The sequence below is a fragment of the Fusarium keratoplasticum genome, chromosome 1 (assembly GCF_025433545.1).
Source record: "Fusarium keratoplasticum isolate Fu6.1 chromosome 1, whole genome shotgun sequence".
NCBI lineage: Eukaryota > Fungi > Ascomycota > Sordariomycetes > Hypocreales > Nectriaceae > Fusarium > Fusarium keratoplasticum.
This window is the reverse complement of record NC_070529.1, coordinates 2,290,333-2,316,362: the sequence shown is the minus strand read 5'-3', so window position 1 is coordinate 2,316,362 and position 26,030 is coordinate 2,290,333. Positions and strand designations below refer to the sequence as shown.

The 26,030-nt window shown below is 54.6% G+C and overlaps 5 protein-coding genes across 5 annotated transcripts; 3 read left to right on the top strand and 2 right to left on the bottom strand.

Moving 5' to 3' along the window:
• Positions 1-110: 110 nt before the first annotated feature.
• On the top strand, positions 111-6,074 carry NCS57_00067800 (1-phosphatidylinositol 4-kinase; the record flags this gene model as incomplete). The annotated part of the gene is made up of 4 exons (XM_053050761.1): positions 111-293; positions 350-1,957; positions 2,004-4,535; positions 4,593-6,074. The coding sequence occupies 4 exons, from the start codon at positions 111-113 to the stop codon at positions 6,072-6,074; spliced, it is 5,805 nt and encodes a 1,934-aa protein (XP_052919276.1).
• A 410-nt stretch (positions 6,075-6,484) lies between these two features.
• NCS57_00067700 (ZT-dimer domain-containing protein) lies at positions 6,485-8,679 on the bottom strand (the record flags this gene model as incomplete). Its single annotated transcript, XM_053050760.1, has 5 exons — positions 8,114-8,679; positions 7,379-8,047; positions 7,109-7,321; positions 6,985-7,043; positions 6,485-6,897 (listed from the first exon to the last, which is right to left on the bottom strand). The coding sequence occupies exons 1-5, from the start codon at positions 8,530-8,532 to the stop codon at positions 6,485-6,487; spliced, it is 1,773 nt and encodes a 590-aa protein (XP_052919275.1). The 5' UTR covers positions 8,533-8,679.
• Positions 8,680-16,197: 7,518 nt separating this feature from the next.
• Positions 16,198-19,060, top strand: NCS57_00067600 (uncharacterized protein; the record flags this gene model as incomplete). Its single annotated transcript, XM_053050759.1, has 2 exons — positions 16,198-16,445; positions 16,564-19,060. 2 exons carry the CDS (start codon positions 16,198-16,200, stop codon positions 19,058-19,060), a joined length of 2,745 nt encoding a protein of 914 aa, XP_052919274.1.
• Positions 19,061-19,491: 431 nt separating this feature from the next.
• NCS57_00067500 (6,7-dimethyl-8-ribityllumazine synthase) lies at positions 19,492-20,145 on the bottom strand (the record flags this gene model as incomplete). Its single annotated transcript, XM_053050758.1, has 2 exons — positions 19,492-19,879; positions 19,940-20,145. The coding sequence occupies 2 exons, from the start codon at positions 20,143-20,145 to the stop codon at positions 19,492-19,494; spliced, it is 594 nt and encodes a 197-aa protein (XP_052919273.1).
• Positions 20,146-20,855: 710 nt separating this feature from the next.
• On the top strand, positions 20,856-23,192 carry NCS57_00067400 (DNA-mis-repair domain-containing protein; the record flags this gene model as incomplete). The annotated part of the gene is made up of 1 exon (XM_053050757.1): positions 20,856-23,192. One exon carries the CDS (start codon positions 20,856-20,858, stop codon positions 23,190-23,192), a length of 2,337 nt encoding a protein of 778 aa, XP_052919272.1.
• Positions 23,193-26,030: the final 2,838 nt, after the last annotated feature.

Below are 26,030 nucleotides of genomic sequence, written 5' to 3'. Positions count from 1 at the left end.
GGGTGCGTCCAGCCTCCAATTTGGGAAACGAATTTGTTGACATTGTTGCTTCAAGCTTCAGTATTTGTCTTGATTTCATCTGCGGTCGTCGCGCCGCTCACACGCCCAGCATGACGGCCGATATCCGCTCCAAGGCGCTGCAGAAGATAGCTTCGCTGTCTGCGACTAGCTCCACGACGTCGTTCGACCGATCCGACCTTGACCGGCTTTGTAGGGCATGCCATGCAGGATCCAAGAGCAAGGACTATGTCAATGGCTACCAGAACAAGAGCTCGCTAGGACGGGTTCCTATGGTGGGTTTGTCATAGATTTTGAGCTACTGTGTCGGAAGCTAACCCTTGTATTGTAGTCTATCCGCGAGTTCGAGGTCTTGATCGCATTGTGTAAGACGGCGCCAAAGATCAAGTCCAGCCAGAGCGCGCAGAGGCTCTCCTACCAACTGTTCCCGTACATACTCGAAGCGCACATCCAGGTTTTCGTTCCGTCGCCCTTTTTCCGAAAGATCGATCCGTCTCCGACCGAAGCACTCGCTTTCCATGTGACAGGGGCTCTGTTGGCGCTTGGCATCAACTACGATGAGCTCCAGGAGAACGTCGCCGATAAGATCTGGGCATTTGTGAACTCTTGCAGACGAGCTACCGAGAGTATTCTGTCTCCCCAAGCTGGAGACCCTGACAACCCCCACCTCGAGGACGCGATTCGAACTGCAACAATTGCTGTTGCGCTGCTTGGATTCCTCGATGCCGCGGCCGCCCAGGCAGATTTCTGGAGGGCTGGAGGTCGACTTGCTCTGATCCAGAAGATCAGAGAGCTTCTTTCAGAACCCTTCCTTGTCGCAGTCGAAACGGCCCTCTCAACTATCCGTAACTGCCATAGCCAGGATCGCGAGGTTAAGGAATGGAAGAGATATCTGCGTCAGTATGCGTCGTCCGGACGACCCCTGGGAGCCATGCTTCTGCACCGAAGCTTCGCATGGCTGGTTGTCGCAAGCACCTCGCTGATGTCCGAGGACCCCCGTGCTCTGCGTAAGAAGCATATTCTGGACATTTACATCTCGAGGGGCGACAAGTTGCGCCCAGACGCACAAGCCCATGAGGCCGACTTCCGAACTGTCGAGGCCTATGCCAGCTTTGCCATTGAAGAGATCCAGTATATCGAAGCTGGTGCCGACTTCATCCGTATGGGATCGCCTGACCAACAGAGCCTGGCTTATGCTGTCAAGGCTGCCGCTCTCATCGCCTATTTCAACTGTGCCCTCTTGAATGAAGAGGCCGCTGACTCGGAGATCCTCATGACCTGGCTTCAAGAGACCCTGGATGACTCTGTGCAGATGGCTGACCCGACTCTGGCCTCAGTCGCGCTGCGCTGCTTGGCTTTGATCTGCCAGATCTCTCCAACTTTCTCATCAAACGTGAGCCGAATCCTGCCACGATTCATTGTTCAGGATGCCCCTCAAAGGGAGATCGTCAAGATTGCCTCCAACAGCCTGGCATACGTGCTCAAGATGCTTTCCAAGGATGCTGTCATCAGCACCCTCTACACCTTGGGAAATGTGCTCAGCCCTGGTTCTGAGCAGGCATTCACCAATGGCCAAGTGGATGGAACAGCCAGCGATGGAGCCCTCAACCCTATTTATACCAACCGTCAGTCGATCGGCAGCTCTATTTCTCTCCAGATGTATGGCGAGGAGGAAACTGCGGTTGTCTCTGGCAACGTTGTGCAGACCATCTGCGGAATCGCTGCTGCCTTCAAAGACGAGAAAATTACTGCCCTTGCTCAGTCCATGCTCCAACAGAAGCTCGAGAAGGTGAACACTGGTGTAGATGCTCGAATCATCAGCGGAGCAGCTGCTTTGGCCTTGGAGGGTGGGCAGCTTGAGTTCCGCTCTCTACTTAAGTTGTTCACCAGACTTTGCCATACTGGCGTCGTGGAGAACCAGCTGTTCCTCCTGGAAGCCGTAAGTATGATCTGTTCTGTTGACATCAAATTGCTAACAACCGTAGGTGAGGAACGCTCGCACCTTCATCTCTGCCAACCTCCGGCGTGACTCTCAGCTCTTTGATATCTACTTGGAGCACCTGCTAGACAGCATCATTGGACTCGGTGATGCTCACTCAACCAGCCACGCCAAGGAGTCTGATGTGCAGATGGCTGCCAAGGAGATTGCTGAGCTTCTGCACCCCCTGGCAACCTTCATGGCCAGCAACGACTTTGCTTCTGAGCCTGTTACTGATGACGAGACCTACTCTCTGCTTCGAGATGCCTGGTTCAACATTGTGGTCCATGGATTCACCACCAACACAGACCGTGGCAAGCAGTATCTCAATGAGTTGAGGATCATTTCCATCCACTCCCCACCCCTTGTCGCGGATCAACGAGGCGAGCAGGTTGAAAGTGACATTGAACTCAATACCGTTCTGCGACGAGGCTTTAGCAACGACCGGGAGTCGTTGCAGAAGAAGCTTCTGAGCGACCTCGTTCCTAGCAAGGCCAACGAGATTAAGAGCCTGAGTTACCGCAAAGTCATCTTCTTGCAGGCTGCGTACCTCATGGAATACCTCCGCGCCGACTCGGGCGACTGCACCAAGGTCGTGTCTTATTTCTTGGAGCCAAGCATGTCAAAGGGCGACGTCAGCAGTGCCATGGAGGGTGTTGGTGCTGCCGTTGTTGACAGATACATTGACAAGACTCTGGCAGGAGGCGAGGCGACCTTCTCTGCTCAGTACGCCGCTGAGCAGCTTGCGACCATCTTTTGCAGCTGCTGCCATCGCATTGAGCGAGTCCAGCAAGCCGCATTTGCCTGTGCAGACCGGATTCTTCATGAGATCCCTGCGGCTCTTTGCCACAGATCGTCTCTGTTTGCTTTACTGGAGCTCCTTTCTCTCATGTGGTCCAGCTGCCTGGAGGCAGAGACGGATCTGTATGACCCTCGGTCCATCTTTGAATCTGAGCTTGGGGGTGTGACTGTCCAACTCTCAGATGACTACGATTTCCGAAGGTGGACGGTGGATGTTCTCAACCGCAAAGCCAAGGTTTGGGTCAACGCTGCCATCAACCTGGCTCCTCTCGACGTCAAGGGGCTTCTGCAGACCTATCTCTCCGAATTCAGCGACGAGGGAGCCTATGGTCATGTTTCTCTTGGGCGATCGTTTGCTCTTGAACTTGGCTCTATCATCCCTTCGACGGACAACCGACTGCAGTCGATGGACAAGATCGGTAACTCGAGCATCAACACGGCATCGGACTTTGTGGCACAGTACACAACTCGTCAAGAGTACCGATACGGCGAGACCCTTCCAGATCGCGGCACAGAGCTGATCAGCTTCATGAATCATAACCGCCGCTTGTCATTCGTGCAGTCATCGGTCAAGGAGAGCGCCAACGCAACCACTGCGCTTGCTCATATTGAGGCTAGAATCCTGAGCAAGAAGAGTGCTGCCATCACCGAGGTCCGAGACATCCTTCGGAGGGCAGCAGCTCTGCTGTGTCGCACCGAGAAGGATGAGGCTGCCATTGCTCATTACCTCGTGAGCATCCCGTTCGCTCTGTTCACGAAGCAGTCTATCAAGCTGGGCGTTTCTCTATGGCTTGGTGTGATGAACGAAAACCCAAGACTGGAACCGAAGCTTTTGAACGAGATCGCTCAACAATGGGAGTTTACCCTCGCCAGAAAGGTTGGCTTGTTCAGCCCAACTTTGAACCATATCGACCCCTTCTTCTTGAAGGAGGAGTTCGCGCCTAGCGAGCTGGATGCGCTGGCAAAGAAGAAGCAGCTGGTGCATGACATTCTCTCACCTCATGTTCGACTGCTTCAGTTCTTTGCCAGTCACTTCAACGCTACGAGGCATGGAAGCCCTGACATCCAGAGAGTGTTCCTGAGAATGCTTGATCTTACGCTCGATGCCATCAAGCAGTCTGCAACCCACCCCATGGCCCGAGAGATTCGATTTTCCATCGTCCTGTTTGGTCTCCGAGTTCTGCGAACTAGCAACACTCTCAAACCGGGTGCGCAATGGAGACTCAAGGAAAGACTCTTGTCGGCTGGCCTGGCCTGGTTCAAATATGCGCCAAAATGGTCGTTTGGAAGCAATATCCTGCAGATGAAGACGGAGATCCGACTCCTCTCGGATGTCCTCACGGCTTTGCAGCAGGTCTCTTTCATTAGCGCTCCGGCTGCTGGCAACACCAAGTCACTCCAGGCCAAGGAGCAGCTACTTGATCTGTTGGTCAGGAACGAGCAGTCTCGTCTGGCCGTCTGGGTCAACCCTCTCAACACGGCGGCAGGCCAGTCATTGGCTCCGGCAGCTAACAAGGCGGCGACAGAGGCTGCGCTTATGCCTCTTGTGCGAACGGCCTGGTGGCAGGATCCTGCTATTGCGCTTGAGTTGGCGGCTAGGTTTCCATCCCCTCGCCTTCAGCGTGATATCAGGTTCCTTCTTCTTACTATGCCGGAGAAGGCCGTCTCTGAGCCTGAAGCTCTGCACCTAATCTTTGGAGGACTCCTCCCCGAAGATGTTGCCCTGCAGCACCTTAAGGTATGTTTTAAACATTGTCATCATTTTGTTAACGCATATGCCAACTAACTCTGATAGTATCTTCTGTACTGGGAGCCCGTGAACCCTGTCACAGCCGTTACCATGTTCTTGCCGGCCTACGAGGACCATCCTTTCACTATCCAGTACGCTATGCGTGCTCTTGAAAGCCACTCGGTAGATGTCACTTTCTTCTACGTCCCCCAGATTGTCCAGTCGCTTCGATATGATGCCCTAGGCTACGTCCAGCGATACATTCTCGAAACCGCCCAGTTCTCTCAGCTGTTTGCCCATCAGATCATCTGGAACATGAAGGCCAACTCGTACAAGGATGATGATGCTCAGATCCCAGATGAGATCAAGCCAACTCTGGACACGGTCATGGGCAAGATGGTTGACAGCTTTGCGGCTGAGGACCGAGACTTTTATGAGCGAGAGTTTGCCTTCTTTGACGAGGTGACTGATATCTCGGGCAAGCTCAAGCCTTATATCAAGCGATCCAAGCCTGAGAAGAAGCAGAAGATCGAGGAGGAGCTGCGCAAGATCAAGGTCGAGGTCGGCGTCTATCTGCCCAGTAACCCCGACGGCGTGGTCATTGGTATCGACCGCAAGTCGGGTAAACCCCTGCAGAGTCACGCCAAGGCGCCCTACATGGCGACGTTCCGCATCAAGAAGAACAAGGGCGGCGCGACAGAGGTGGACGAGATGATGGAGGAGCAGGACGGAGAGGACCACGAGACCCCCGAGCAGACGGTTGAAGTGTGGCAGTCTGCCATCTTCAAGGTCGGTGATGACTGTCGACAGGACGTGTTGGCTCTCCAGATGATTGCGGCGTTCCGAGGCATCTTCCACGATGTCGGCCTCGACGTCTATGTCTTCCCCTACCGAGTCACGGCCACAGCCCCTGGCTGCGGTGTCATTGATGTGCTGCCAAACTCCATCTCGCGAGACATGCTCGGTCGTGAGGCCGTCAACGGTCTGTACGACTACTTCATCTCCAAGTACGGCAACGAGAACTCGCTCCGGTTCCAGCGGGCCCGCAGCAACTTTGTCAAGTCGATGGCGGCCTACTCGGTCATCTCGTACCTCCTCCAGTTCAAGGACCGTCACAACGGCAACATCATGATCGACGACGCCGGGCACATCCTGCACATCGACTTTGGCTTCTGCTTTGACATTGCTCCTGGCGGCATCAAGTTTGAGCGCGCCCCATTTAAGCTCACCACCGAGATGGTGGCGGTCATGGGCGGCTCCATGGACCACCAGAGCTTCAAGGCCTTTGAGGAGCTCTGCGTCAAGGCCTTCCTGGCCAGTCGGCAGTACTGCGAGAAGCTCAGCCAGATCGTCTGGCTCATGATGGACAGCGGACTGCCGTGCTTCCGCCCTGAGAGCGTCAAGCACTTCCGGGAGCGCTTCGTGCTGGACAAGAGCGAGCGAGATGCGGCAAACTTTATGAAGCACCTCATCAAGACGAGCTACTCCAGCTACAGCACGGGTATCTACGACCAGTTCCAGCTCCTGACCAACGGCATTCCCTATTAAGGATAAGCGACGGGGAGGAGACGCAGGCGGACTGGCTGTGGTGGCGAGATATTGTGGTGATGCGCCCTATCTATCTAGTCCTTTCTGACTCTTTAAAAGATGGTCAAATACAAGCACCATCATAGCTCTACCTACTGTAATTAGTCTTGTTTCTTTTCTTTTCTATAATAGTACACAACCCTTTCGCCAATATTCAAAGCAAACAAGACACGGTCCACACTATCCTACACTCGTCCTAGATCCCATTCTATCGAGGGCAGCCCAGCCATGATATGATGACGAGATTAGTTCAGTTGAGTCTACTACTACAAGGCATTCGGGGAGCCGGCCCCTCTGACCTCCTCGCTTAGACGCAAGGTAAATGAGACGGAGATTCTCCGCTCTCGTTCACGGGCGCTGCCGAACCCACCTCATTTCGCCTTTGCAGCGGACCCTTTGAGCATGTGGGTCGGGGCGTTGTAGCTGGTGTAGTCGACATGGACAAAGGCCCTGTCGACGATGGGGACAGACTCGAGGAAGTAGGTGAGAACCTCGCTGAGGTCGTGGCTGTCCTTCAGGGGTGTGGCGGCAGAGAGGACAATGTCAACCTCGACAAAGAGCTTATCTCCGGCGTGATAGGCGCGCAGGTTCTGGATCTGGCGGATAGCCGTCGCGAATCGCATCGTGAGGTACAGCAGCAGGTTACGCTCGTCGGGCTGAGCCGAGAAGCCCGAGAGGTTGCGGACGTGATGGGCCGACGTCTCGCTCCAGTTGAAGATGACCACCATGGAAAGGAGCAGGCCGCCGACAGCGTCAAGCCACCAGATGCGTCCATAGAAACCGACTGAAGGAAACAAGGGTTAGCAGGGGTTCATGGTGCAGCTCAGGGATGCAGCAGTCCGATCGCGCATCGCGGGCAGCGGCTACTCACTAATCGGGAACAAGATGGAGCCCGTGTTGAAGATTACATCCGTCTTGGCGTCTTCGGCCCTGCAGCCATGGTCAGATCTTGGCCGCGCACGTGTGTGATGTAGGCACTGTAACATGAGACTTACAAGGCTCGCACGCTCGAGTTCTTGACGACACGGCACCAGACCCAGCAGGCACCCTTGATAACAATGGTGGAAACCATGATGGCGATGGCGGGGATACCAAGCTCGAGGATGTGGTGCGCTGGGTCCATGAGACGCTGGATACACTCGAGGCCTACCTGGAAGAAACAGGTGATCATGATGATGGAGAAGACGAGTACACCGAGAGGTTCAAGCCTAGAAACACGGGTTAGACTTGGTTCTGCACAGTAACCACACACGAGTAGGACCTACTTTCGACGACCGACGGGGTAACTGTACTGGTCCTGGTGACTGGCCGAGATGAGACGTGTAGTTATCCAAACAATGACAGTGCTGAGAAAGTCAAGCACGGCGTCGACCAAACTAGCCAAAACGGACATGGAGGGAACGGAAACAATGACGGCAAGCTTTCCAGCAAGGAGGATGGCGTTGGCGATAAAGTTGACCCAGATAGCCAGAGTCACAATTGGGTCATCGCTGTCCACTTCAGCGTCCTCCAACCATGGCAAGTTGGGCTTGGGGCCTGCGCCGTCTTCCTGGCTGGCAGGCGCTGGAGGCGGCTCGTCGTCCTCATCGTCGTCTCCGGCCTGGCGCTGAAGCATTGGCAGGCTCTCAGAGGAGCGGAAGATGTCCTTCGGCGTGCGAGTCGCGGGCAGCTTGGTGGAAGAGTTGTTCGCCTTGACAGTGCCGTAGGATCCTGGGGTGAAGGATGCCGGGGTCGAGCCGTTCATGGGGGGCGAGTCGGAGGTTGTGGATGGCTCCTCGTTGATCGTGTCCGGTACATCAATGGGCCGGAAGGCCGAGGCCTCCAGCTCGGTCTGGTATTCGTTGAGAAGCTCATGGGGGATGGCTGAGTCGAGGAGAGCATCAATGTAGAGATATTGCTGGATTAGCTCGTTGGTACGTTCGTAGTATTCGCGCCTATCGCGCCTTTGGTCAGCTCCAGCCCGAAACAGTGACCGTCCATTTACGGCAATGTGGACTCACAGGGGCTTGGACATGGAGGCCAGCTCTTCCTCTGGTTTCCAGTACTGTTCCCAGCGATATCGGGGGTTGCTTCTACCGATGAGCTTTGCGCTGCGGTTCTGGGGTCCATTGAGCAGCTGGGTAAGGCGACGCTCGTCGCTGAGCAGCCTGCCAAGCTCGTCGTTGTCGTGAGGGCGAACGTGGAGAAGCGCCGTCTCCTCGTCGTCTGGGCCCATCCAAAAGGGCGTTGTCGGATGAGAATGGTGCGAGTGGTGCGAGTGCAGAGAGCCAGTTACGCTCTGCATGCTCTGGGTAGAGCGACTGCGAATGAGGGACTGGAGATGGCCGCTACGAGTGCCCAGAGGATTGTGGCTCTCATCGTTGGAGAGCAGCGAAGGCCGCCTCAAATGGCTTGGCCTAGAAGGGCTAGGAGAGCTCATGGTCGCGAGCACAATGGTCGCGAGCACAATGGTCGCGAGCACAATGGTCGCGCCTAGAGGAAAGATGCGCCGAAGGGAGCTGGCGCAAGGAGAGGAGAGAAGAGGAGAGGGGTAACAAAACAAAAACAAGGTTGAGGTTGGCGCAGAGTAAGAAAAAAAAAGAGTTGGGGAAGATGAAACTGAAGCTGAAGCAAACCTAAGCTAGCAGTGAGGAGAGGAGCTCTTGGTGTTTTTCCGATTCTCCGAGGCTCAAACACAGAAAAAAGGGTCCAAGTGCAAGTGCGTGCAGAGCAGAGTGTAGTGCCAACCAGCGGCAAAAAAAGATACAAAATAAGGCTTTCAAGCTTGAGAGCCGGGCCTGGCGAGGAAAAAAGAAAAAAAGGGAAAGGGTTGAGAGATTGATTAGATCCAATCCATGCCCGCGATTCGCCCACATGCTGGTTTACTCCGCCACGCCCTGGCCCATAGGCTCTAGACCGGAAAGGCCTCATCTGAGGGGCTGCTTTAGATGCTGAGAGGGGACTTGAGTCGCTCTATGATGAAGTCCCCCGAGGGAGGCCCGGTGGTGGTGGTGAGCCTTCTACAAAGTGGCCGTTGCGGCTGTAGAGATGGCGATATCTCGAGGTACACATTTTGGTGTTTTTTGGTGTTTGGCTGCATCTGCGTCATGCATCACGCAAAGCAAAGCAAAGCGAGGCGACTTGCCGGCCCGCCTACAGCTTCAGCTTCAACAACCCAGGTAGCTTCACCGGGCGATCCACCAGGGGTCTCTTTTCTCCTCTAGCCGGCCGTGCCGGGGGCTCTTGGCGAGTGGGTATGAATGGAGTCATTACCTTATTCGTTCCAAGTCAATAGGTCTCAATGGAACTCGAGATAGACGCAGAGCTTAGCACAGGTTGACTAAGGCGTGCTATGCCCTGAAAAGCAATTTTCATCTCGTTTTCTTCAATTCAATCGTCAAATCTTTTACCTTATCTCAACTCCATCCCATCCCCCATCCTGTCCCGTCCATCCCATCCAGGAAGTCGGGGTATTAATGGTCCGGTTCAGCTCGCCTCTTCCCAGTTTCCACCATATATGTCAAGGGTTTTACAGCTAGGGGGTTTAAGCCTACCAATGATGTAACAAGAAGGAAGGAGAAAAAAAAAATACGAGGCTGGCCTTTTTGCGTTCGCAACTTTTGCTGCCAACGGGGAAGCACGAAGCTAGGAATGGCATCTGGACTTTAATCGGATGTCGCTGGTTGGGTCCGACTGGGCGATGATACCGTACCTCAAACTTCCCGCCAGGAGCCGTCGGAGAGCGGACGTGCTGTGCTCGATCGAGAGGGTACAGCCAAGACCACGGAGGCAATCGCCCATCCACCATCATCATCATGCACACATCACCGTGTAGCATCTCACGCTTAAGCTTCTACGCTGCGTGTTTCAGCGGCCTCCGTGGCTTTGCTGCCATGGACTGCATGCACAAGAGCCAACCAACTCAAAGTTGCAACAGCCGCAAGCGCAGGCGCATCATCGGGGTGGCGGGATCATGTCCAATCGCTGGTCAAGTTGCCTCTCTGCTTGACTCTCAGCTGTTGAACATGCAGCTGCTGAGAGTTGAGTTGCTGTTGAATGGGTTGGATGGCTGGTGAGAGCGTTGCTGGCTGACTTGGCCGCCCTGGCAAAACAAGTCAACTTAACCTTCACATGGGGTTTTCCAATCACCATGATCCGACGGCCGGTTTTTGGCTCGTGGGTCTCCGAGATTAGCATTGGATGGTCACATCCATTCCAGCCAAGCCCAGGTGCTGTACGCTGCAAGCCCGCTTACAAACTACAAACACCATGTGGAATTGTTGATTGAGGCTTTCGCCTCGTTCTGATGTTTCAGCGCAGCGCCGTGAGGCGTGCTCGAGCTCGAGAGCCTCTCAACGCCCATTCTTCTAGATATGCGGAATGCAAAAACGGCTGCACTCTCTTGTCAACAATCACCCTTGTCCAATCCGTCCAGCACACTGTGCGGCACACATCTAGGTTGTCTCTGTCTTGTCTTGGAATTTAGTGCATCGGAGGGGCAAAAGATCCACCAAGGCCGCGCAATTCATGTTTTTGACGTGCATCGGCATTGTTCAAGCTGCTGCTCTGTCTCACAAGTCCCCTTCGATATATGGGAACCAACCGGATGCGCACATCGCTTGTCGACGACATCGAGCAGCGGTGATCGAACCCGGGTGAGTGGCTAGCACTAACACAAGCAATGGATCGAAGAATGCTTCTCAACAAAGTATCCGCGGTGGAGCCTCATGCTTTCGTTTGCCTTGGTTTGGCCCCCAGTTGGTTACCAGGAACATGATCACGATGAACCGTCACCGAGTTCTCCAAAGGAACAAAGTTGGCCGCTTATGACGATGACTGGGTTTGAAGGGGTCAAGGGGGCATAGCCCTTGTTAATAACGGCCGGCGTACAAGGAGAAACGGCAAGGCTCCGTGACTTGCGGTTTGTCCGCTTGTTATTGACGTGTTGCAAGGCATCCCCCTTGTTATTGTGCATAGGTCTTCCTCAACTCGACGCGCTTGATGACAGCACACACAGCGAGCAGCAACAACACACTCACAGCGATCTTTACTGTACTGTCTAACCCCTGGCCTGGTGGGGACGGGACCTCCTCTGCACATCCATTGCTACCTACTGTATGGGGCCAACCATACGAAATGTTGCAGGGACCTTGGGGCATTTGGAGGAAAAGAGAGGGGGTCGCATAAAACTGGAGAAAGGATTCGAAAACAAGCTTCAACCAGCCATGGATCGGGTGACGGGAGCTCGATGCTTGCTTGTGCCTTTAATAGAAGCCAAGTTGAACACGTACCGAATCCCTCCACGTACTGTGTAATGGCGTACCTGCTCCGTCCGCTCGAGGCGGCTCTCGCTTGCTCGGGTTGGGAGTGACGTGAGACGAACGAGCCGCGCCCGGCACCGGGGGACCAGCTGAATATGCCGTTTTGCATCGAGGCCAGATGTATGCGAGCGAGTAAGCGACCAGGCCAGGAGGTCCCGAGCCGAGCAGATTGAATGAATGATGAGCACCAGCGTGATAATAACGTTTACGGACCGTCAGCCAGCCCACAACTGTCAGCTTGCATCTCAGCTACATACTGAACTCTGCGACTGCTCAGCCATAATCAAGCCGCTCCAGCCTTATTGCATCCACATTGGATCCCTATACAACACAGCCCTGCCTGTACTCCGTGCAGAAGCGGAAAAGCAAAGCTGCCGTGGCACGGCACACAGCCGTCGGAAAGGGAGGCCTTCTGCGGATGGAAGCATGGCATCCAGCGTGACACTTGTCCCAGGCTCGAGGATGTTTCCCAGGACAATATTCCCTTTTGTCGAGGCGTCACCGATGATGGAAGGGCGAGGTGCGGGTAATTAACTTCAGGCACACTTCTCTCATCCCATACGAATCTCACATCTCCCTCTGCACATCACCGATGGAGAACAGACAAAAGACGGTTGGGCCCCCTGGATGGAGGCAAGCATTGGCCAAGTCTTGATCTAAATACGCCGAGCCGGTCCACCTGGAGGACAGGGAGGGGGGGGAGAAGAGCGAGCTGCTGCAGAAGCGCAGCAAGGAAGAAAAAAAAAAAGGAGGGCCCTCGCTCTCTTTTGAGTGAGTGATGATTGTGGACTGACGAGACGCGTACCTGACTTGACCCGATCAGGCCTGAGTTTCTGAGAATATTGGACTCGCTAGCATCGATTCGGCTGCATGGAGGGCAGGGCATGGGGGGGTGAGTCCATGTGTCCAGTGTGTGTGAGTGGGAAGCCCGGCCAGGCACCTTCACAGTGCAAGCCGAGTACAGTAATGGATGTGAACGGGCGCACATGGTCGCCGTCGTCGCATCGTATTAAAATTTCCCTTCCCCTTCACGTTGGTCTCGTCCGGGTTGGGTTGGGTTCTGAACCAAGTTTTTCGTGCAGGACAGAGAGGACACACGCCGTGAAGCCCGAGATTTTCCTTCTCGTGCTGGTTGGTGATCGACAACTCCCTCCTGTAGATCGCACCCCGTTGCAAACGTCAGCGGCAGCAAAGTCGTAGACCAGGGCATGTTTGAAAGAGAGCGACTCGATCCATGATTCCATGATTCCGGAAGATGGAAGGAAAGTCCAAGATCCATCGACAGGCCGGGGTCGGCTCCCGCATGGGGCCATGGCTCCTGTTGAGTGGGAACTCTCTGGTTCGTGTCTCTTTTTGGTTCAGGGCTGCCCGTCGTGTTGTTGTTGCTGTGTTGTTTTTCCATCCACCATGAGCTCCACAAGCTCCATAGATATTGTCAATGGTCCCCTGGCTGGGCCTGGCCTGAACCACCCCGGCCAGCCCAAAGGAAAAAAAGAAAAAGAGGCCACAGCGGGAGCCACGCCCACGTATTTGAGTTCTTTCAGACAGATCCAATATCCGAAGCCGCCGGGTTGTACCTGGTGGACTTGGCACTTCCGGTGCACCAGAATAATCACCTTCTTTCCCAACGTGCTGGTTCTTTGACTTGAAATAATATTGGAGGGTCTCTCTTTTCCACAACCTGCACAGTATGAGGGACGATCGTCTTCTGCAACTCTCAACGACCTTGCCCATCAAACTCCACAACCGTCCCCATTCTTTTCTCTTGACCCTGACGTTATACTGTACTAGTTAGCTTAGATAATGGGCACTGAAATAGAAACCGCAACTCTTTTGTCTGAACCAAGTGGATGTATACTGTGCATGTGCATTTTACGGATACTCAGGCACTCAACTGGAGTCACTCCGTAGAACCTCGGCAGCCCCAGGAACTCTTCCGGGGGTGGTGGACATTAAATGAGTGAAACCCAACCAAGCAGGCAAGCAACTCAACTCGTCGAGCCAAATATTGAATCATGAAAAAGGAAAAATCTCCACCTGTCCCCCGGGCCCTGGGCTGCCCTGGCCACGCTCGTTCCGTCGCTTCATTAACATGTTGCCGAATCAGCCCTAGAGAGCTTTAGGCGCCCGGCAATAATAGTTCGTCAGCCCAAATCTCGTTATCCTTATCGTTCAGCTGGTGAGAACTCGAAAAGCGAACAGATCCCATTCGCGACGCAACAGGAGCCAGTCGTTAAGAGCAAAAGAGCCGAAGATGGATCTCGACGCTAGCAGCATGATGCAGCAACGCAACGACAGCGATGGATGGATGCCGTTGCTCTTTCTGTGAGACATTCAAGTATCCACATCCACCGGCTCCGGGCAAACCTGGTTCACTCACTCATTCATTCTCACTCACTGACTTACTTGACGCTGTCCCTTGTTCTTTTGCACTTTGTTGTACTCATTCGTGCTGTGATCAAACTCGCAGCCCATCTGCCGTCCCTCCCCAGAACCGGGAGGAGACCAAGGAAAAGATGGCAGAGCACGGCACGGGACGCATCCGTACCAGACAAGGCACGCACGCCCAGAGGACGCTATCGGCAAAGTATTGCTTCGCTCCGATGCCACCCAATTTACTGGAGCATGTGGGCGCTGCCTGCTGCTGCAAAGGTGCAGGCACAGGCACATGCCTGGATCCCCTGGCGGCCCTGGCGTCTCGGTGCCCATGGGTGCATTAGGATGGGTGTCTTTCTTCGTCTCTCGCGCCTCTTTTTTTGCGTCTCTCCGGCCTGTATGTAGCTGGTGATGGAAGACCCCCATCATGTCTTGTCTCTTCTTGGCCTGGCCCACGCCTCACTCATTGTTCCGTGCTCAGTCTCCCACACTGGAAGTCCATTGAAAAAAAAACTGTCTCGGGGACGTCTTTGAGACTAGCGTCCCTCTTCCAACCCTCACACGCTGGCCGCCAGTTAAAATAGCAATCATCCCATGTTGCCTTCTGGGGGTGGTTGGCCAGGGAGCCACTCAAGGCTCCAGCTGAACCTGGCCCCTGGGGCTTAGGCTGGCATCTGGGCCGGCTGAGCATCACCCTCTGGACCTAGGGACGTAGCCCGCAGCACACCAGACTCTCATTGCCGTGGCCATGCCATTGGCAGCAGGGTCATGGTCAAGGCCGTGGCCGTGGTTCAGCGGCCGTGACCGTGACCGTGGTCCCAGCGACATGGGGGGTTTGCTTGCTCCCATCCATGGAGCAACGCCGCTAGCGAGGTGGTAGTCGGGACAGGATACGGACTGGACTGGACGTGACGATGGATGGGCCTCCAGCACCGCACCGCACCGCTGCTGCACTCCTCAGAGCCAAGAGCCAGAGGGACCCTTTTGGTCAAGCCTCTCCTGCTGGGTCTCCGTCCGTTGGCACCTCGCTCGCTCTGGAGCTGGGGTGGCTTACGAGATCTGACTAGACCTCATGTAGCCCCCCAAGGGGACGACGCTGCGTTGGCGGCGTCTAGGGAAATAATAACACTTCGCTCCCCCAGCCGATAGCCACTTTTGATCCTCTTGCTCTCGTCCCTCTCAAGTCCAGTCGGCCGCCACCCCTTCACCCTCTGGTCGCCAGCAGCAGCGTCTTGCTCGAGTCTGTCCATCCGTCCGTCTGTTCGCCCTCTCGATCGATCGCTCGCCCGCTCGCTCGTTATTATTCCGCCGAACAGTGGTGACCGTCGATACAAACCCGGCAATACACAATCGTCGTATCGACCCGCAAGCGCATTCCTCCTGCTGCCCACATTCGCTGTCTCCGAACGATTTTCTGCAGAGACACCAGGCCGTAGCCACCTAAAGCCACGGGGGAAGGACCCAAGACCCGTACCGCTGACGCCACACTGTGCCCACGCACTGTGCAACGCCCGGTCCCCGTTGTCGTGCTCCTCGTTCGCCCATCCATCACCTGTCGGGCCACTCGCTTTTGTTCGCCATCTTTCTCTCATTCAAACCTCACCACCACCACTCGCTTTTCCCCCCCTAATCACAGCCGCTGCATCTTTCGCCTTTCGACTGTTGCATTTCTTCACGTTGTCGACATTTAGCCGCTGCCTTCGCCCCTTGGACGACTCGACTCGTTTGCCGCCTCTGCTTTCACTTTCGCTCTCGCACTTGGCCGTCCGTCCTCTTCCGGCTAGCCAGCCACTTTTTGCTCCTCCTAATACCAACCGTCCGTCTTTCGTTTCTGGAGATTAATGTGAGTCTCAACTTTCTTTGCCTTCCATGACACATGCCGCCCGCTCTCCGCCAACCACCCAGTTTCATGTCCACGGCTTTAGCTCCAAGCCGCTCTCGCCGTTGCTTGGCTTGATCCGATAAAGCCTGGTTGCCCCCAACACCACACGGACGGACGCCCACTCGCTCGTCAGGATTCCCCTTTGATTTTCGGCTCTGTTTCTTGCCTTCTCCTTTTACTTCGCTCTAGAGTAACGGCTACGACTGCATCGTTACATCCTTTGATTTCCCCAGCCTCTGCTGACCTGCGATCCTACCATCATGCAGTTACCCGTCTCACTCCGCATATTTGTTCCTTGACACGATCCGCCTCGAATACCCTCGCATCGGACCTTTCTAGGATCTCGTTTTTGGATCGTTTTCTTCTTTATTTTCAAATCTTCGACATTTACTCTTCTCGGGCATCAAACACCCAACGTATACGATTGCAAATATCCAGCTCTGTTTGACTGATCTATTTGGGTCTCCCCAGAGTCTGTTTTATGGGTTGCAAGTAATTGAGACCGATTTCTCGATCCACCTTCTACATGCCTAGATTCGGTGTCGCGTTCAACAGGCGGAAGTCAACCGCAACCCCGGAAGATTTACAGCATGGCTCAGTGACACCGGAGCAATCATCTTTCCGAGTCATTGAGCGAAACGACCCCTCTCTCGGCAAGTCGTTTGACGGAGGTGCGAGGATGGCGAGGGCTTCTGGTTCTCACGCTTCCCGGCCCAGCCAGCTGGATCTTGACAGCGAGGATAACATGTTTGCTGATCTCAAGAGTGGCAACCGGTGAGTCCATTTCTTTTTCTCGTGTACGACTCGTTCGCAGGGCTGTTTCACGACTTTTCATTCGCTCTGTCATCAGAGACAAAAATAGTCATGCACCGTGGCGCTGACTCCTTCTCAGGGGAAGTGGGGCGTCCAATACGACCAAGGCCACATCGACTGATACCTCATCAAGGCACAGCAATGCCTCGACTGCTCCCTCGTCGACGAACCTCGAGGGGCAGGACGATCCCAAGCATTATCACAAGAAGGCGCTGCACGACTTTGGCTCTCGAAACGCCCCCAAGTCAAGCGGGTCCGGTTTTCTGAACCGAGCGGGTCGAACTTTTTCTTTTGGCGTCCAGAAAAAACACAACGCCTCCGCCCCGAAGAACGAGATCCCCGACGTACCGCCCGTTCCTTCGATCCAACACGACGACTTCAGTGGAAGATCCAGGGGCATGACCGAATCTACGACCAGCACTGCCACACCGCCCAAGTTGGAAAACGGAGGGATGGATCTCGGCGGAGATTTTGGCTCCATGTTCAGCACTTTTGACAAGAGGGCCAGCGTAGCTACCTTGAAGACCGATGGATCTGCCGCGCCTCGATCCTTGACAGGCAATCGCCCAGCCCAGCCCGCGCCCCTGAGCATCAACAAGACGGCCAATGTCGAACCCGCTCCCGAATCATGGAACAGCCGCACTTCGGATGACAATCTTCTCGGTTCCACCCCGGCATCGCCGGAAATCGACGTGCCGCCACCTGTGCCACGCCACCAGAGCTCATTCAAGACCTCGAACCGCCCGTCCGATATTATCGAAGATGAGGATGCCAGACTCCTGCAGGATTCCATCGCTGTAGGACGTATGCTTTCGGATTCCAACCCGCCCTCTGGCCGTTACCGACGAGATGAAGACTCCTTTTCATCATTCACCAGGAAGCCTCTCACTTCTAGCTTCAAGAAGGGCGACGACAACATGTTCGAAGGAACCCTGGCGCACTCGTCACGCATCGCCAATCGATACACCTCGCGAGCCCCCAGTCCCCCACGAAACAAGGTCATGACTCCTGCTCAGTTTGAGAAGTACCGGCAAGACAAGGAGAAGGACTCGAACGAGACCGCTCACCAAGCGACTGCCAATGACGATGATGACGAAGATGAGATCAACTACGACGACGACGAAGATGAAATCGAAAAGTCGAAGCAGCAGGCGAAGCAGAGGAGAAAGCAGGAGGCTCACATGGCCGTTTACCGACAACAGATGATGAAGGTGACTGGCGAACAGCCCGAGATGCACCCGCCTGACCGCCCTGGACTGGCCGCTTCGATGAGCGCACCCCAGCTGCACCTGATGAAGAAGACCCCATCTCCAGGACCTCCCACTGGCATTTCTGACGAAGATGACGATGACGAGGTCCCCTTGGCCATTCTGCAGGCTCACGGTTTCCCTAATAAGAACCGGCCTCCAACCCGGCTAAGCAACATGGGTTCCAATCCAAACCTGCGCGCATCTGTCTCGCTACAGCCCCCGAGACCTGGTTCAGCTATGGGCGAAAACTCGACTCAGCGACACTCGATGCTTCCTGCCTTTGCACGAAACCTCCCTCAGGATCCGTTTGTTGGTGCCAGCATTGCGAAGCCTGCTGTGCGAGAATCGTTGACCTTCAGTGGCGGTATCCCTGCCTCGGCGGAGCCTCAACAACAACAACAACAACAACAGGGTCCCCTCCCTCCCGGTGGTCTCGTTGGCGTGATTGCCAACGAGGAGCGAACGAGGGCCATGCGTCGTGGTGGTGCAGCAGCAAATGGCGCCAAACTTATTCCTGGTCTGAATGCGCCACAAGGATCCTTTGAGAACCCCAACGGTTTGATAAACAACGTAGGCAACGGCGGTGGAATCGGCGGCGGGATGGGCGGCATGTACAACATGCCCACTATGGGAATGTCGCAGCCCATGCTTCAGCCCATGCCTCCACCGCAGCTCACTGTGGGAGATCAGGCTCAACTCCAGATGACCCAGCAGATGTCGCAATTCATGCAGATGCAGATGCAGTTCATGCAGATGATGGCAACCAACAATCAGCAGCAGCAGCAGAACGGCATGGCTCAGTTGCAGCCACCATATGGCGGACTGCCCGCCACGCAGTCTATGAACGATCTTTCATCACGGCACTCAATGATGTTCGAACCGGCTTTGGAGCCCCCTCGCCGTATGGACGCTGGCATGCGCACCATGAGCATGGTCCAGCCCAGCTCGGCTTCTTTTATGCAGATGCCACCTCCTGCTGGATATGCTGGCTCGATTGCCGGAGGACTGCCGATGGGTTACACCCCGTCGATTGCGCCGTCTGAGCGAAGCAACATCGGTCTCCCTGGACGCTACCGACCCGTGTCTCAAGCTGTTGATCCCATGATGGCCGATCCCCATCGCCGAACCAACACCATGTCCGGGGCACTCGGCCGGTGGGATGAGACCAAGTCCAAGTCTACCATCAACGTAGTCAACACTGCCAATGACGGGTCAGATGACGACGATGAGGAGGGCTGGGAAGCCATGAAGGCCAAGCGAGACAAGAAGCGAACGCTCTGGAAGAGCAAGAAGGGATTCGGGAGTGAGCTAGGCACGATGATCTAGAGGGGATCATCTCACGAGGTTTATAAAAGAGAAGGAGGAAAGATTGGATTTATACGCCCTACTTTTGCATCTGGAGATTCCTGGGACTAGCCCAACTCGAGCGTCAGCTGGGAACCCCATACAAACTTTGTATATTCTAGAACTCTGATTTTCGTTTGGGCGTCGTATGGAAAGAAATGATGGGCACCGGCTTGTGGGATCAGGTCGCGTGCATGATAGATAAACCTTTATGCCGGTAATTGACTAATTGGGAGGTCACCATTGGAATTGTCTCAAATCTGATCGTTCAAGGCCGTTTGGTGATGTATTCAGCCACCTGGTGTCTATTGTCTCTTTTTTTTTTTCAATTGTTACTCAACGCCGATATTCAAAAGTCCCGCAGTCATCGCTATTTGCTCCTTTGCTTGAGCTTTGTTCTGATGTTGCTAGGCTTAACCGTCGATGGTTCCGTTGGCCCATTCCCGTCTCTTGACGCCCATCTCAACAGCAGCCAGGCCCCAGTCCTCGCCGTGGTTGTGACCCTTGCCCTCGACACCGGCGCGAGCCTTGGCCTGGTCTTCGGTGAGAACGGTCAGGACGCCGAGAATGACGGGGACGCCAGTGTCAAGCTGGACCCTCATCAGGCCCTGGCAGGTAGACTCGGCGATGTACTCAAAGTGCATGGTCTCGCCCTTGATGAGAACGCCAACGGCGATGATGGCATCAAAGGGGCCCGAGGACGCAGGGAGAGTAGAGAGGTCTGGGGTCGACGAGGCGAGAAGGTCGGTCGCGGAGGGACCGCCAGTAGCGGTACCCTGAATCTGGGACGCAGAGAAGAGGCTAAGGAACCGGATATGTCAGCATTGTGATGACAGCGCACAAAAGAGAAGAGGGCTATACCGCTGGACGGCAATGGGGAGCTCCCAAGAGCCGGGGCAGGACTGAACAACAATGTTGGACTCCTTGACGCCGCTGGCGAGGAGCTTCTCCTTTGCGCCGGTGACGAGGGGCTCGATGATGGTAGAGTTCCAGCGGGCGTGGACGATGGCGATGCGCAGGTTAGAGCCATCGTGGTGTTGAGGGGAGGGACCCTTGAGCGACGACATTGTGGCTGGCTGAAGATGCTTTCGGCTATGTGCGATATGCAGGTGTGTTGTTTCTCGTGAGCAATGGCGATGACTCTATCGTGAACTGCCTCTTGGTGGATGTAGTTGAAAGGAAGGATGGTTTGTCAAGCTTGGGTAATGAATGGATGTGGCCGCTGGTGGGTGCGGGGCCACGCGGCAGCTCATAGCGGGGTTGGCGGACATCACGTCACAGCGCGGGCACCTCTGCAGCTCTCAGGGGAGGAGGGTTTGGAATGCAGGGACTGAAGAGGGAGGTCGTCTGGTGGGAGGTACGTACCTACCGTACCTGGTGGGTGCCGTACCAGGTGGTGATAAGCGGATCGCGCCTGCCCTGGCTTGGCGATGGTCGGCCCCGGCCCAGGCGGCCTTCGTCTACTTCGCTTGGGAAGGAACTACCTAACCTACGCGAATGCAAATCTACCACGTTCTTTCCCTCTACGAGAAGCTTCAATCCCGTGATCCAGGCAGAAAAGATGAATCACGCCTTGCAACCTCATGTTTTTCCCTCCTTCAGCTGCAACACATCCCCTGCTCATATTGCTTTCATCCATATTAAGCACTCCACCAGCATGTTATCCACATGATCCATGTAGTCTCTCGGGCAACCAGATGCTGTGTTTCAATTTACCATAACCACTCGAGAGATCTCATATCGTTGTTCACAATCTCCAAGCCATCTTCACATCATCATGCCAATATCAGCACTGCCCCCATCTACGGCTGGCCTTTTAGGCTCCTCGTCTGCGATCGCAGATCCCCTTTCCCTGGTCAAGGAGCTCGTGGACAACAGCATTGACGCAGGTGCCACATCTATCGAAATCACCATCACATCCAACACCGTCGACAAGATCCAGGTCCGGGACAATGGCCGAGGAATACGACTCGAGGACTACGACTCGCTGGGCCGCCGAGCTCACACAAGCAAACTCCGAAGCTTCGACGAGCTAGAATTCAAGGGTGGCACTACCCTAGGGTTCCGCGGTGAGGCGCTTGCTAGTGCCAACTCTCTGGCAACGATCAAAGTTTCAACTCGGACACCTCAAGATCCCGTTGGATCGCTCCTGTTACTAAAGTTTGGACAGGGTGGAGTTGAAAAGCGGCAGCCCATATCCAGTCCTGTGGGAACGACAATCCAAGCCTGGAAGCTATTCGAAAACATCCCCGTGCGGAAGCAGACTGCCTTGAAAGGGAGTCGCAAAACACTAACCAACATCAAGAAACTCCTGGAAGGCTACGCATTAGCGCTGCCACATCTGAAACTATCTTTCAAAGTTCCTGGCGATCCTTGCCAACCTTGGTTGTATTCGCCCTGTTCCTTGATAAACACGCGAGAGGCTATTACACAAGTCTTTGGCCATGCACTCGTCACTCAACTCGATGAGATCTCATCAGGCACAGGTACCGATGAACCAGCGACCCACCTGTCACAAGATATTGTTCTCACTGCGTTTCTCCCAAGCCGTGGGAGCGATGCTAAGATAGTCAAGAACAAGGGAGCTTTCATCTCGGTGGATTCACGGCCTATTTCCTCCTCAGCTGGGACAGGGAAGAAGATTGTTGCCATTTTCAAGGCGAGCATCTCGCGGACTTTGGCCTCAACTAAGGATTTACGGTCTCTTCCCAACCCTTTCATGCAACTGAGCATCAAGTGCCAACCGGGTTCCTACGACCCTAATGTATCACCACTCAAGGACGAGGTGCTTTTCAAGGACGAGCCAGCGATCCTCAACTGCTTCCAGGCCCTTTGCGACAAGGTTTACGGAGGGAAGGATTCCGTGACCACAGGAATGGCTTCTGGGCGAGAGGAGGAACGCAATGTACGCATCACAAGGCAGATGCAGAGAAAAGCCTCGCTACCCCAGACGTCAGTGACCCCACGGAGATCAGGAGAGAAGCCAACTGGTGTCAACTGCCAAGGCAACACCCAAGGAAGCAGCACGACGAACGGTCCAGACCCTATCGAGGCTCTTAACGATGAGCTCGAAAGGGTTCTTGGCTTTAGTTCCAACAACTCTCAAGGTGGTAATGCTGCTTCACCTGTTGCGGCTCGCGGTTCTAGGTCACTCAGTACTGCCCATCCTGCCTATCGGAACGAGGCTGCTAGTTCCGAAGAACCACGAACAGTTTCAGCAATGATGAGAACCAAGGCTGCGGTCAACTTCTCCCGGAACGACAGCAACTCAAGCGACCTAGGTAGCACAGAAGGGTTGATCCCGGTACAACTTGCACGAAGACATGCAGCTTCCTCTCGTCGCCAGGAGTCACCCCCCATCCGCTTTTCTGAAGACATTGGTCGATATTTCCGACCCAAACGTCATGAACCAATAGAGATTGCAACAGATGAAACAGCTACGCTGGAAAACATGCAAGAGGAACATTTGTCGAATCCCAACACAACCACGGGTCGCCTTGAGATTCGCCGCCCCCCACTCATGGAGTTGACAGAGTCAGACCTGAATACACCCCGGGAGGAGGAGGAAGAGGAAGAGGAAGAAGAAGAAGATGAATCTGTGATTGAGCTCCCTGTCGCCGAGCAAAACGCTACGCCACTACGCAACATGGCAGGCCACGCCACATCTCCACGTCATGCAGTTCCTTCACCTCTGGTAAACATCCCATTCAGACCACTCACGAGACCACTACCAGCACCAAATCCGACGTTGCGTTCAGAAGAGCCTTCTGCCCTTCGGACACCCCCTTCGTCGGATCCTGCGCGTGCCAATCACCTGTATCGCGGTAGTCCATCTGGGAGCCCAATCAATCAAGGCTTGGCCAGAAGCCAAAGGTCGCCTCGGAACGCTGCCAGACTGTCGACTGACAGGTTCGCGGATCACGGAAGGCGTCGGTCAGTCTTAGACAACGGCCAGATTGGCTCACTGAGCAGGCGTCAAGTGCAACATGGACGGCACGGGAGCCAGTTGACGGGTCGAAGAAACACCTTGACCCTTGGTCACGATGACGCAGATGCACACCCTAAGGACGTGTTGCACGGCAGCCATGCTCATGCAGAGGATCAGGAAGGCTAGCAGCCTTTCGGCCATGGATTTGTTTCCCCTCAGAGCAATGCGCAAGCCGAGAGCGCGGGCCAGGGGACTCAAAGTTTAAGTGTCTTTCCAGAGATTGCAAGAGAATCGGACGAGCAACAGCCTCAGGGAAATGCCCAGTGGGCACACACTCTACAAACATTACTGATGAGGACGCCTCCACCGCCCGAGACAAGGCTGGGTAGACAACCCCTGAGTGGGAGACGTGAGGATCTGGGCGTAGCACCAGAAAGTGACAAGGCCGAGGGCTCGACAAGGGCGGCAAAACGTCGACGAGTTCTTTCACGTACTGCATCCTCACAAGGCGAGGAGGAGCAAGATCCCCGACGTTTTCTCATGAGACGACAGCGGTCTTGCACGCAGGGGGGAAGGCTGAAACGCCTCGGCTCAAAGAGACTTCCTTTTGAGACAATACCTCAGGACTACGTCACAACGGGTCTTGTATTGAAACTCAACGTCGGAATGAGCGACGTGAACCGGATGATCTCGAAGCATATGACCTCAGGACATGGAGAGCAACGAGGTAGAGAGTCAGGCATGCAGTTCAAGAGCATGGACGAGGTGGAGGAAGTGGACAAGCTTGTACGAGAGGTGGTGGGGTCGTGGGTGAGAGAGAGGCCCTCGGTTGAGGTGGAATACACACTGCGAACTGGAGCAAAGGGGAAATCAAGAGCATAGGCTGTTGTCTCGGGTAAAGGCGTAACGGTATCTCTCCCGAATGGACCCAAAGGGAGTTAATGACGGCGGCTACATATCTTAGAGACGGTTTTAATTAATGAATTGATGAAGCATCCATGGCAACGGCTGGGGGACAAGGCAACTAGGTAGCACTGGACTGAACAGACTTTAGAGGACTAACAAGGTCGCTAGTGAATGGAACTAAGTTGACGGCGAGAATGATTGAATCTAAGACAAACCCGATCTAGCTAGTGTGACTGCCGGGAGCCGAGAGAGGGTTGGTCTGTACGGTAGCTGGGACTTGGCTGGGTGCAAGAATCGGGTAGGTTTCGATTGGAGGTGGTGGGGTGATGTGATGGATGGCGACGGGGAATAGCAAGACAAGGGCAGGGATAGTGTATGTAATGTAACTGGAGGCTGGGCTTGAGAAGACAACTCACGCCAAGGAGATAAGAGTGGAGGCAGCTGGAGATGGGACTGCTGAAGCGAGTGTAGAGTAGACAATATGGGATTAGATGTCAAGTCTGAAAGAAATTACATGTCCCCTCTGAAGCTGTCAAGGTGCGACCTGAGCTGGGATATGTCTTGGTGGACGAGCACGTGTAGCACATGGGAGAGACAGAGTTTGGGTCTTTGTGCACCGGCCACGCGGCCGGCGGGACCCTAATAATCACTCTTGAACAAACAAGGGCAAAGGATGGGTGGATGGGCCATCTTCAGTGTGCCAGAGTGGTGGGCGAGTGAGTGAAAGCTTCAGCAATGTGTGTGTGAGAGTGAGACAGTCCCAGGGCAGAGGGTGTCGTGGGATGGATCTCTCAAGGCTCTATGATGATGACGTGACGTGAAGGGAGAAGAGAATATGATGGAAGTTCTTATTGTGCGGATTTATTTCCCCATGTTTTAAAGCCATGAGTGAAACAGACGAAGCACGGGGCATATACGAATGGCTTGACTGAGGAAGCAGGCAAGCAAGGACGAGGGCGGCGAGTTGATAAGATACGACATGCAGCATTAGCCTTGGCCGAATGGATGGATGAATGGATCCTTGATCGAACCAACGGTATGGCATGGTTCGACTCCATCGGACAAGTCGAGATGGATATCCGACGGGACTGCCGTCTCGTTACTTTTTAACCGAACAGAAAAAAAAAGGGGGGGCAACCGGCAATGGCAGCTGAAGAGAAACCTCGTACTGTATGTATGATAGTAAATAAACAAGAGTCATAGACAGAGAGAGAGAGAGAAAGAAAGAGATGGCCGGAACGGCGGCCGACTGGAGCTGTTTCTCAAAATAGAGCATCTGGTGCTGTTTTTATTCCTTTCCCTCTTATTTTCGACCCAAGCTTACCAGGCCACCCTCGTCGATGATTCAGCGAGCGAGCGAATGGGGGCACGGGCGAATCCATGGATGGAGGGGGACCCGCCAAGGACTTGGACCCGAGAGACCAGCACAGTAGGGCACCACCTACGGGTACCCAGCCCAGCTTGCCCGCCTCGTATCTGCGCTTGCTGCTGCGCTGCTGCTCGTGGAATTTTATGGACCACGAGCTGGAGCTGCTGGTGAGTGGCCGGCGCCCCGACAGATGGGATGAATGATGGCTGCTCCGTCGGTTGACGGGATGGCATGAGGCGACAGAGGCGGAGAGAGGGACTTGGCGAATTACTCGACCGCGGCATGACGGGGAAGGGAGGTTCATGTTCTGCTGTTCCAGTTTTAGCACTGCATCGTGACTACTACGTAGTAGATCTGTCAGCGCAAACACGTGGTTTGACGCTGATAAATGTCGAGACTGCCAGAGTGAGGTGAGGTGAGGATGGGATGGAGATGGATGGTTGTAAGAGGCGAGAGACAGTCAGCAAAAGCACGTTACGGTGACCCTTTTTGCGAACCGTACGGGCCATTCCGTATGCCATGCACCAAGGAAATACAACGTTGTTGCGTGATGGATGAGGACCAGACCTAACGGAACAGCTGAAGCTGGAAGCGAAAAGGGCTTGGGAGCAGCTAAGAAGGAAGCCCACGCGTTTGTTGTGGCTGTGGCTGATGCTGACGATGGGGAACGGATCCGTGTAGACTATCGGCTCCCTGCATGTTTGGGGTTATGATTTGGAAGAAAAAAGAAATTTCGAGCTGAGAAGAGT